The sequence below is a fragment of the Neovison vison genome, chromosome 5 (assembly GCF_020171115.1).
Source record: "Neovison vison isolate M4711 chromosome 5, ASM_NN_V1, whole genome shotgun sequence".
Classification (NCBI taxonomy): Eukaryota; Metazoa; Chordata; class Mammalia; order Carnivora; family Mustelidae; genus Neogale; species Neogale vison.
Genome location: NC_058095.1, coordinates 20,828,903 through 20,841,430, shown reverse-complemented (window position 1 = coordinate 20,841,430; position 12,528 = coordinate 20,828,903). Strand labels below are relative to the sequence as shown.

General features: G+C 43.5%; 1 protein-coding gene across 1 annotated transcript; it reads right to left on the bottom strand.

The window, feature by feature from the left end:
- Nucleotides 1-7,423: 7,423 nt before the first annotated feature.
- KRT38 (keratin 38) lies at nucleotides 7,424-11,266 on the bottom strand. The gene is made up of 7 exons (XM_044247958.1): nucleotides 10,775-11,266; nucleotides 10,505-10,587; nucleotides 9,566-9,722; nucleotides 9,032-9,193; nucleotides 8,820-8,945; nucleotides 8,122-8,342; nucleotides 7,424-7,556 (listed from the first exon to the last, which is right to left on the bottom strand). Exons 1-7 carry the CDS (start codon nucleotides 11,264-11,266, stop codon nucleotides 7,424-7,426), a joined length of 1,374 nt encoding a protein of 457 aa, XP_044103893.1.
- Nucleotides 11,267-12,528: the final 1,262 nt, after the last annotated feature.

The following is a 12,528-nucleotide window of genomic DNA, read 5'->3' as shown; positions in this document are numbered from 1 at the left end:
ATGTCTGTGCCCACTTTGGAGGCCAACCCTCCAGAGCTTTGAGTGCTTGACCTCTGACTCTGAGGCCCGAATGGCAATGGCCTCTGACCTGCGACTATGGACCAGGACTCCAGATCAGTCTGCGCTGACCGCATTGCCTTATTATTTTTGTCTTGTTCATCTCTGTAATTCCCAACACAAGAAATCAAAGGAAATGCCCAATCAATGAAAACATGAAAGAAAGAACTAAATGAACTCAGCTCAGAGCCAATCACACTCAGTTTATCCTCCCCTGTGCCTGGTACATAGTAATGCTCAGCAATTATGTGATGAATGAATGAATGAATGTAGTATGAACCAAACAGTAGCTTTTTGACCCAAGGACAGAAAATCCTTGACTTCTAAACCCTGTCATCTTAAATCAAATCAAAATCAAGATAATGTTTGTTTTCATCTAGGAACATACTTCTATGAAAAGTCCTACAGAGCATTCAAAAGCAGATCATACTGAATTATGTATTTAGCCCATGTCCTTTTGGGAAAAGAATAGAATTATTTAATGACAGAATCAATCACTTTGATTGTACTGGGAATAGTCCTTCTCTGCTAATGACATAGTCCCCCCTTCAAAGTCATCCTCTACCCCTTCTCAGATAACTGATTTGACCCATGAAATGTTCAAAACGACAAGGCATTTAGGAGGAACTAGGCAGCAGTGAGCGGGGGCAGATTAGCTCATTCAGGAACTGATAATACACTGTCCTGTAAGGTTTATACTAATAAATCAAATGGTTTACATGGTTTCAGTGACCATTCCCAAATTATACTATGTCAGTGACCCTGAGTATGAAAAGTGGGGCTATCCAAGGCTCACATTGCAGGGTCTCCCTGTATTGTTTTCTGATTCAGTGTACTTTCAGATGTATAATACAGTGATTCAACAATTTTATACATTATTCACTGTTCATCATGATAAATGCATTCTTAATCTCTTCTATCTATTTTGACCCTCTCCTCATCTGTATCCCCTCTGGCAACCACTGATTTATTCTCTGTATTTAAGGGTCTGGGTTTTTGTTTTTCTTTTTTTATTCCTTTGTTTATTTGTTTTGTTTCTTAAATTCCACATATGAGTGAAATCATGTGGTATTTGTCTTTCTCTGACTAACTTATTTCACTTAGCATTATACCCTCTAGAGCCATTCATGTTGTTGCAAATGGTAAGGTTTCATTCTTTTATACAGCTCAATAATATTCCATTGTGTATATATACCATCTCTTCTTTAACCATTTGTCTATCAATGAACACTTGGGTTGCTTCCATACCTTTGCTATTGTAAATAATGCTACAATAAACATATATCACAACACGTGCCCTCCTTAATACCCGTCACCCAGTTACCCCATCCCCCACCCCCTCCCTTCTGTAAACCTCAGTTTGTTTCCCAGAGTCCAGAGTCTCATATGGTTTTGTCTCCCTCTCTGATTTCTTCCCATTCAGTTTTCACTCCCTTCCCCTGTGGTCCTGCATACTATTCCTTATGTTCCACATGAGTGAAACCATATGATAATTGTCTCTCCCTGATTGATTTATTTCACTTAGTGATTTCCTCCAAGCCCATCCATGTTGTTGCAAAAGTTGGGTATTCATCCTTTCTGATGACTGAGTAATATTCCATTGTGTATATTATCCACATCTTCTTTATCCATTCTTCTGCTGAAGGACATCTCAGCTCTTTCCACAGTTTGGATATTGTGGTGCATATGAACACTGGAGTGCCTATGACCCTTCTTTTCTACATCTGTATCTTTAGGGTAAATACCCAGTAGTGCAATCGCTGGGTCATAGGGTAATTCTATTTTCAAATTTTGAGGAACCTCCATGCTGTTTTCCAGAGTGGTTGCACCAGTTGCATTCCCATCAACAGTGTAGGAGGGTTCCCCTTTCTCCACATCCTCACCAGCATCTGTCATTTCCTGACTTGTTAATTTTAGCCATTCTGACTGGTGTGAGGTGGTATCTCATTGTGGTTTTGATTTGTATTTCCCTGATGCCAAGTGATATGGAGCACTTTTTCATGTGTCTGTTGGCCATCTGGATGTCTTCTTTTCCTGCCCATTTCTTTTTTTTTTTAATTTTTTTAATTTTATTTATTTATTTGACAGACAGAGATCACAAGTAGGCAGAGAGGCAGGCAGAGAGAGAGGAGGAAGCAAAGCTCCCCGCTGAGCAGAGAGCCCAACGTGGGGCTCGATCCCAGGACCCTGGGATCATGACCTGAGCCGAAGGCAGGGGCTTTAACCCACTGAGCCACTCAGGCGCCCCTCCTGCCCATTTCTTAAAGGATGATTTATTTGGAGGGTGTTGAGTTTGAGAAGTTCTTTATAGATCTTGAATACCAGCCCTTTTTTTTTTTTTTTTGGAAATTTGCCAATGCTTTATTAAAGACTATAAAAACAAGAAAGTAAACACAGTATCACATGAGGTGCCTGGTGGGTCAGATTGTTGAGTGTCCAACTGCTGATTTTGTCCCAAGTCGTGATCTGATGGGTTCTGAGATGGAAGCACCTCTTTGGGCTCTGCACCCAGCAAGGAGTCTGTTTGGAGATTCTCTCCCTCTGCCCCTCCCCCCTGCTCTCCCTCTCAAATAAATAAATATTTTTTTAAAACACAGAATATCTATAAAACTAACTAAATAACAGCTTATCAGGACACTGAGGCACTATGCCATCCCCATGTACTTCTGGATAGATGATGGAACTTCTGTTCCCACGTTTATTTCCTTCAGCTCTCTCTCATACCTGGTTTTTCTTTTTCCTTCAAACATCTGAGATGCAATCATTTCACCATGAGAGAATTGCCTCACTATTGTATCTAAGATGGCTACAAATCAATGATTTTTAATTAAAATACAATTCGAAGAGTTATTGTAATATGCTTTACAGCAGTATTTGCCACTATTGCTATGCTGTGATCATGGCAAAGGCATTATTTAGCCAGCTCAAAAAGGAAGTTGTAATCTCAGAAACAAAATAATAATTAGTTATTCCGTGTTTGTCAAGGAATTACCATTGAATCAATCACATACATCACCAACTGGATGTAAGTAAGGGGTAATGTTGATACAAAGTGTTTTCTTTCTCTATTGCCTGTCCGAGCCTTTCAGGCCAGGCTTTATTCCCTTAATGTTTATTAATGCAATTCCAGCACTTGGCCTTGAAACTGCAGGTTCTTTGAATTCCCACTAAGAAAATTATTCAAATGATAATGAGAAGAAAATATTGTCTCTTCCTCTACAGTTGCAGAAAAGCAGATTTAGTTTTGTGACACAAAATTCAACTTACAAATGTAATTTCTTTTTTTTCCAATTTATTTATTTTCAGAAAAACAGTATTCATTATTTGAATACCAGCCCTTTATCTGTATTGACATGTTCAAATATCTTCTCCCATTCTGTGGGTTGCCTCTTAGTTTTTTTACATTTACTTTGCTGTGCAGAAGCTTTTTATCTTGAAGTCCCAAAAGTTCATTTTTGCTTTTGTATCCCTTGCCTTTAGAGACGTGTGTTAAAAAGAAGTCACTGTGGCCAAAGTCAAAGATGTTATTGCCTATGTTCTCCTCTAGGATTTTGATGGATTCCTGTCTCACATTGAGGTCTCTCATCCATTTTGAGTTTATCTTTGGGTATGGCCTAAAAAACTGGTCCATTTTCATTCTTCTATATGTGGCTGTCCAGTTTTCCCAGCACATTTATTGAAGAGACAGTCTTTTTTCCATTGGCTATTCTTTCCTGATTTGTCAAAGATTAGTTGACCATAGAGATGAGGGCCCATTTCTGGGGTCTCTATTATGTTCCATTGATCTATGTGTCTGTTTTTGTGCCAATACCATACTGTCTTGATGATTATAGCTTGGTAATAGAGTTTGAAGTCAACCATTGTGATGCCACCAGCTTTGGTTTTCTTTTTCAACTCAGGGTCATTTCAGGTTCCATACAAATTTTAAGATTGTTTGTTCCAGCTCTGTGAAAAATATCAATGGTATTTTGAAAGGGATTGTTTTGAAAGCATGGATTGCTCTGTGCAGCATAGACATCTTAACAATGTTTATTCTTCCAATATATGAACATGGAATGTTTTTCCATCTTTTTGTGCCTTCCTCAATTTCTTTTGTTGTTGTTGTTGTTGTTTTGTTTTTTTTAATTTTTAATTTTTTTATTTTCAGCGTAACAGTATTCATTATTTTTGCACCACACCCAGTGCTCCATGCAATCTGTGCCCTCTCCAATACCCACCACCTGATTCCCCCAACCTCAATTTCTTTTATAAGTGTCTCTCTTTAAAAAGGCAGCTCACTCATTCAAAGGAACAGATGATAAATGCATTACATGATAAAATGAGAGCTGCTTTACAGCCAGTGAAATTTAGAGCTGAGTCCTACATTAGCCACTTGCCAAATTACATCTATAGTCAAGCTATTTAACTTCTGTGAGTGTCACTGCTTCGTATTTTAAAAGCAGTTATAACATCTGCCCTACAAGAATGCTGGAGAGTGGTATTCTGTTCTTGGGAAGAAGAGACAGCATTTAACATTAGGTGGGAGGAAGACACAACTATATAAAACTCCATTTTACAACTGTGCCGTTAAAATAAACTGAGGGTTTTAGAGGGGAAGGAGTGGGGTTGGGTGAGCCTGGTGGTGGGCATTAAGGAGGACACCTATTGCATGGAGCACTGGGTGAGGTGCATAAACAATAAATTTTGGCACACACACAAAAAAAAAATTAAATTAAATTATTTTTAAAGGAAAAAAAATTTTTAATTAAACTGTGCCGTTATATTCAAATATTTAACCATCAAAGAGGGGGAGAGCAAAGCAGGCTCTGTGCAATGTAGATGTTGCTTTTCACAAGAAGGAAAGAAATGCACCAGTTACAGAGTGAGGGGACTGAAGCTGGGCAAAAGTAGGAAACTGGATCTTTCCCGAAAGGCAGTGCTCCAGTGGTGGGCACCAATACAGCAGTTCCCATCTCATTCATTTCACTTCTCAGAAAAAAGCAAAAGTTGCAGAGGAAGCTTTCCAGCTCGTGGGGGAAAAAAAACAAACCAGTTTCTGGAAAGACTCCTGTTCCTGCCCCAACACAGGCCAGTCAATCCACTTCAGACAAAATGGTGAGTTGATATCATAAGAAGTTCTTCCTGAACATCACCCCTCAGCACCAGGACACACTCAGGACTGGAATCTATAGCCCAAAATACCAACAAGCAGTTTGTCTCCATGGCTGCCTTGAGCCATCCCAGTCTTTACTCTGACGTGGGTGGTCAAAGTGACTTCATTTTTCCTTGTTGCTTTTTTCTTTTATGATAATGGCACAAGACCTGAGAAGCAGTGAGGCTAATAGGAGCTATTCTTTTCCTTTTTTTTTTTCCTTCTTTTTTTTTTTTTTTTTAGCTGTTAACCACATTTAGAAGGCAGGGCTGCAAATGGTAATAATCTGTATTCCCCCCAAAACAAAGCCTCCAAAATGGAGTTCTACAAGAATCACAGTAGCCTTTAGAATTAGTGAGTGCCTCTGGGGACTAGAGTGTATTCTCCCATCACTTCAACAATGGTGGATCCAAAGGAAGAAAAAAGGAAGTAAGAGCACCCACAAAATTGGGCCCCCTGTTATTGGATAGATTCAATAGAAAGGAGTTGCTAAGAAGGCTCTATCTACCCCTTGGAGCAAAGTCTTCTTTTTCTTTTAACTAATGTAAATAGTCAAATAAAATTTGCCTGGAAAGCAAGTTATTAAGTGTGCCATTTTGTTTCTGATTATATTTAGCTGCTGGAGGAAATTCATTTTAGCTGCCCAGAGGAAAAAACCTGAGGCCCTGGGTGAACTCTGAGCAGTTTGGCTCAGCACTCACATTTCTACTTATATGACATTGGCTCTGGATGAAATTAATATGGTGTTTTCTCCTTTTCAGACTTTTAAAATTTCTGTCATCTCACCCATAGAATGCATGACAGATCTAGGATGTAAGTAGGAAAGATGACATAACCTTCATTTTATAGCAGGGGGGAAACGCTGAATTAAATGATGATTCTCAAGCCCCATAACAAGTCAGAGATAAAGTCAGGAAGACACATTCGTTCTTTCAATAGATGTTTATTAAGCATCTACTCTTTACCAAGCAGTGAGCTAGGCTCTGGGGAAGCAGCAGTGGACAAATGCTAATCTCCAGGAAGCATTTTAATGAAAAAACAATGGAGAAGCGGGCAATTTTAGTTGTTGAGAGCTACCATGGTGACGGTAAGCCTGACAGAGGATGACAGGGCTGTGATCATTGTGGACCAATGGCCAAGCAGGTGCCCTCAGAAGAAGTGACATTTCTGCTGAGGCCTGAATAACAAGAAAGAGGGAGAAAGCATTCCAGGGAGGAAGAAGAACAGGCACCAGCCTCAGGCATGTCTAAGGAATACACTGGCCAATGTGGTGGCATCATGATGAGGAAAGAGAGGGTGGGAAGACATGACGTGGGGGCATAGAAAGTAAGCAAGACTAAAAATTTTGAAACAATCGTAATGCTTTTTTTTCCATTACCCTACATCATCAAGTCTGGCCGTGTGACCTATTGAATCAATAGGTTTTAATATTTCAGGAGAAAGTACTAGAAAAAATAAAGTCAGCATTCAAGTTTTACTGTAAAATTAGATGAAGATATAGGTATAACCAGATAATTGTTAGGAGGGTCAAGATTTCTGGAGATTTTTTTTTTTTAATCTGAAAGTTCCCTTTACATAGCAAGAGGCAATCCTGGTTCTTTGTCAGAGATGAAACTCTGAGTGAAGAGGCTCAGATCTGATACAAGGGAAGCTCCCATTTAACCCTAGAGAGGAAATGGAGCCACTTCCAAGGCAGGGAGGCAGGAGGATAGGAGAATGGAAGTAGAAGAGGAAGTAGTCAGATACGTAGTATCTAGTTCCATTGCCCCCTTGCAGGAACTATTACCCAAGGCAGGAGATGTGATAATTAGTACATTGGGGAGAATCCCAAACACAGAAGTTTGTTCCTCACTTTCCTGGTCACAAACTGAAAAGTTTTCAAACTAAAATTGGTATTTGAAATGCAAATGCAATCTCAGGTCCCACCCTATGCTCTCCTCCAAGATACTTCCTCAATCTGATCCTATACCTGAGTCTCTCCAATGTAGATACCCCAAAGCCACCACTGGTGGCTGGGATCCAGCCACTAAGGTCATGGAACTGATCTGGGAAAATTCAGAGCTAAAAAGGAAGACTCTCAACTAAGATTCCACTTCTCCTGATATCTTGTGGCCTTTGAAAGGCCTCTGCATAGAGAAAGTCAGCAATAGTTAGAAACCATACTGCCTGGATGTATAATAAACATTTCTCCTTGGCATCCCCTCACTTTAATCGCCCCTGCTGGTGCATGGGCATTCAGAACCGGCTCCCAGTGCTGCTTCCACAGGCTGGCCCAGGCACACAAGTGTTGCAGGGTGTGCAGCTTGGACGAGGTGCACAGGGGGTAGTCACACAGGAGGCAGAGGTGGAGCATGGATTGCAAGGGAGTCTGTGGAAATATAGAAAAGGTGAACAAAGTTAGGGATGGGAAATGAGTGATATGTGATGGAGAACAAAGGAGTCCCCACTCCAAAACTACAGGACAGGGACCCAACAGAAGCCCTGGCCATTGACCCCTACTGTGCATCCCTAGGACTTGACTGAGTAAGATCTTAAAATGCCTTCCAGAATGAGGTTTTCTATATGAGAATCAGGTTCTATCCTACAGGATAGAAAATACAAAGAAGGGTTGACAAGAGAGCAAAAGTAAGTCTTGCTGAGGACTATACTCAAATCTCCTGCTGGAAGTGTAGCCACGTGTCTACATATCTGCTCTCCCCAGTCAGTGGCTAAGCCAAGCAGCCCCACTGAAGACCTGGCAATGGACAGTGGACAGTCACTCCCTTCACATTCTCTCAACAATGCACAGTATAAGAAGAGGACAGAGCAATGGGTCACTCAGCAGAAGCATAGCCTGCCTTCTTCTTTGTAGACAACACTGCCTGAGAACACTACCCTGAGAATCTCATTAGAATTGAGCAAATGATTTGTCCAAGTGCCTAGATCACACATACTTGCAATCCTCGCTCTCCAGAAGTTTCCGATACGTGGCAATCTCGCACTCCAGCCTGGCCTTGACGTCCAGCAGCACCTGGTACTCCTGATTCTGCCGCTCCAGGTCACCCCGGATCTCAGACAGCTGCTCCTCCACGTTGCTGATCAGCACCTGCATCTGGGCCAGCTCGGTGCCAAAGCGGGCATCAGCTTCACACAGGGAGTTCTGCAGACAGTCTTTCTGTAATGGGAAATAATGGGGTTAGAGACCAAGATGTCTCAAAATTCAGCAGTGAAAATCATGGCCAGTCTCACCATGGGGCACATTCCAAGAGGTGACAGGACATTCCCACAACTCTAGAGGAATCACCGCCAACATCACCATAGCTTTTCACAAAAAAATCTAGCTTGAGGAACAGTGTCCTGGTCATCCCTGAATTCCCATTACCTGACAAGTAGAAACCCAGTGAAATCTTGTGGAATGAATGAGTGCCTGAACCTCCACATGTTATTCTAAAGAAAGTGGAGTTGACTTGTAAAAGGAACCGCTTTTCAGGATCAAACTAACCTTGACAGCAAGACACCTTCCCCAAGGACAGAGGGACCCAGACCCTGAGTTCTGCCTGTCAGTGGAACTGATGAGTGAGACTCCTGAGAGATGCTGCTAGCAGGCCATGGTCTGTGGCACTAACAGCGTGGTGAGGGTGTAGGACCTTACCAGGCTGTGCTGGGCCTGAAGCTCCACCTCCAGGGCATTCACCGTGCGTCTCAGCTCCAGGATCTCCGACTGGCAGCACCGCAGCTCCTCGGAGCATGACATGTCCTGCTTGCTGATGCTTTCAGACTGAAGCACAAGGCCACAGAGACATGATCAGCAACCTTCCCACAGGAAAGCCAAGGTCCCTCCCTGCTCCAAGGCAGTGACCTCACCTGATCTTGGAACCACTCTTCCAGATCATTGTGGTTGGTCTGCACCATGGCCTCATAGTGGCACCGCATCTCCTGAAGCACCCTGCTCATGTCCACGGTGGGCTCCACGTCCAGCTTAATCTGGAGCTTGTCCCCAAGCTGGCTCCTCAAAATGCTCACTTCCTGCAGGAACAGAAGCAACCACATCCTGAGTGAAGAAAGGGCTTTTGACAGAGCAGATGGCACCTGAACCTCTCCTCCAGACTAACAGATTGAGGGGTGCTCCCACTCGTGCGCTGATATGAAAGGTCTTGCCTATGGTCCACTGGGAAGAGCCCATTTGGACGCCTTCCTAAACTGACAAGGCAAACCTTTACAGACAAGAAACTCTCTTTCCACCACCTCCCACACAGTCAGCCTGACTCCCAGACCCAGATCAACTCTTCATCCCGATGCCAAGTGAGCCCAAGTTTGAATCCTAGAGCCCCAAGGTGAGCGCTGCTCTCCTTCCTGCCCAAGGCCCTCCCCCAAGGGTCTACAGTCCTAGGCCCAGACCTGTTCGTGGTTCTTCTTGAGGCAGAGCAGCTCTTCCTTCAGGGACTCCTGCTGGGCCTCCAGGTCAGCCTTGGCCAGGCTCAGGTCATCCATGAGCTTGTGCATCCCACACATGTCTGCCTCCACCATTTGGCGTAGGGAGAGCTCACTCTCATGCCTTCCAGCACAGGAAATGCAAGGTCAGCAGGACGCCAAGGACATCCCCTCTCAGCTGCCCCTCGTTCCCATTTCCTTCACCAACCAGAATTGCTCACTGTGCTCATTTCTAGCCTCAGAGATGAATTAGACTCCACCCCTCTACTCATTCTGCTCATGGTCTAGCAAAGCACTCCTAGTGGGTATCATTTTGCCATCGGGCACTGAGGCAACTTTGATTCCAAAAGATTACCTGGCTTCCCTATGACAATGTATCTTAGGATCCAAGACAGGACTCACACCAGCTATCACTTCACCAGAATAAGCAACAACCAGGTGCCAAGTCAGCAATTTGCTCCCTTATTCCTTGTATTGGACTGCTTCTCTATCTCTGATCTTTGTTTAGTAGAAATATCTGGTATTTGAGGCCCCATAGGTAAATCTGGACCCTGGCCCATCTGTAAGTTGATCCTCTAATTACATATGAAATTCAGTGACTGTCCTTGCTCAGTTTATTCTTGAAGTCACCTTATTCTGCCCCCAGTTACTGAGCTCAGGAAGCCTTGTCTTCCATTTTAAGAAAATAAATGAAGAAGGGCTAACTCTAGGCTATATTATACATGCTAAACTTGGTGGTATTTTTTTCTCATCCAGCTTCTATTAGTTTTGTTTGTAATTAAAATTTTTGTTTGGTGAATTTAGAAAGGAAGAAATAAGACAATAATTCTGTTAATAGGGTGTTAGGCCATTGGGAGTTAGGGTGGAGGAAGGAGTCACTCTGAGCCCTCTTCTGGCCCTTCTTACTTGATTCTGAAGTCATCAGCTGCCAGCTTGGCATTGTCAACTTGGATAATCAGCCTGGTATTCTCAGCCTTGCTGCACAGGATCTGAGGAAAAGCAGGAAGACAGTTCGCACACAAAACGTCATACTCTGGGCTCCAGCTCAGGTAGCTTCTACACTCATATACGAGAGAATGCAAGAACCCAAAGCTTCTTGAGCCTTCAGGAAATTTTTGCCTCCCAAGCCCTTACCTTCCTCACACCCAGCACACCCCAGGCTACTCTAAACCTCACCTTCTGCTGGAGCTCCTCAATAGTCTGGAAATAGGACTGGTAGTCTGGACACATGGTAGACTCATGGCATTTGCTTGACTCTCGGATCTTGGTCTCCAGCTCCTCATTGTCCCGCTCCAGCTGGCGCACCTTCTCTAGATAGTTGGCCAGACGGTCATTCAAGAACTGCATGGTTACCTTCTCATGGCCATTCGGGGCGCCTTCCGCATAGTTCTCACAGACTCCAATGTTGCCGGGAATGTTGCAGGTCCCTGGCAAGGGGCAAGCAGTGCGGCAGCTGAAGGGCATACACAGGCTGGGTTTGCCCAGAGGGGTTGCCCCCACACGTGGTCGATTGGCATGTGCCACGGTGGCTGACAGGCACAGGGAGGCAGCCCTGGCCTCTGCCCCAGGCTGGGTCACAAGGTCCATGGAGGGGCCATAGACATTTGTTGGGGCAGGCAACCTGGTGCTGCCCAGACACTGGGATGAGCTGATGTAGCAGGAAGTCATGGTGTTAGGCTGAGGTTGCACAGAAGGTTGAGAGCAGCTGGAAAGGCCAAGCCACTGAGTCTGACAACCTCCTTCCCTCCTGGGCCTTTTATACCCCCATCCCAGGTGGGTGTTGGCTCCATGCTTTGACCTCAGTGCCTTGATTCTTTCCCTATTGTTATAACATCAGCCTGTTACTCAGCTGTTGAGTTTACCATTAAGAGTTCACCGCCTCATTAAAGGAATGTTGATGAATTTGAGGTGCCTCCTGGCTCTTTGATATCAGCTTGTCTGTTGATGGAAAGTCAGAAGCTTTTCATCGTTTTTCAAAGAACAAAATCCTTTTGGCCATCAGAGATTTATTCCTTGACTAGAGTTCACACTGAAGGCATGATTGCTCCTTTTGGTCAGGAGTGACAAAAGAGATAAATCCCTATGACCACAGTGGTGCTCACCTGGGCTAAGAGTAACCCAGCCTTCCCTATCCAGGGAAGAAACTGCTTCTTTGCTGGGTTTTGATTACCAAAAATTTCACATTACTTCTTTCTTCAGTTGTGTGTCTTTGAAAATCATTTTGAGGAACAATAAAACTTTAATAAGTCCATTCATTATACATGTATCTCCTGGCACATTCTATGTGCCAGGCACTATGCCACACACCTGCCATACAGTTATTTAAGCCTGGATTATTTCCTGTCCATCAGGATGCAACTCAAACTTGGGTAGCCACTGATGTTTTCAATAGGTTGTTCTGAGAAGCTCATCAGTTTGAGAATGACCCTGAACCTTGCCTGATCTGGACCAGGAAAGATGAGTTCAATAAGCCAGAAACAAATTAAAATGAACAATAATCTTTTTTTTCCCCAATTTATTTATTTTCAGAAAAACAGTATTCATTATTTTTTTCACCACACATAGTGCTCCATGCAAGCCGTGCCCCCTATAATACCCACCACCTGGTACCCCAACCTCCCACCCCCCCCCGCCACTTCAAACCCCTCAGATTGTTTTTCAGAGTCCATAGTCTCTCATGGTTCACCTCCCTTTCCAATTTACCCAAAAGCACATACCCTCCCCAATGTCCATAACCCTACCCCCCTTCTCCCAACCCCCCCTCCCCCCAGCAACCCACAGTTTGTTTCATGAGATTAAGAGTCACTTATGGTTTGTCTCCCTCCCTATATATACACAATGGAATACTATGCAGCCGTCAAAAGAAACGAAATCTTGCCATTTGCGACAACATGGATGGAACTAGAGCGTATCATGCTTAGCGAAATAAG

Coding starts and splice junctions, on each gene's coding strand:
- KRT38 (XM_044247958.1), bottom strand. CDS start 11,266: ATGACTTCCTGCTACATCAGCTCATCCCAGTGTCTGGGCAGCACCAGG. Junction 9,194..9,565: donor TCAAGAAGAACCACGAACAG/GTCTGGGCCTAG, acceptor CTGTTCCTGCAG/GAAGTGAGCATTTTGAGGAG. Junction 8,343..8,819: donor TTCAGGCCCAGCACAGCCTG/GTAAGGTCCTAC, acceptor TTCCCATTACAG/AAAGACTGTCTGCAGAACTC.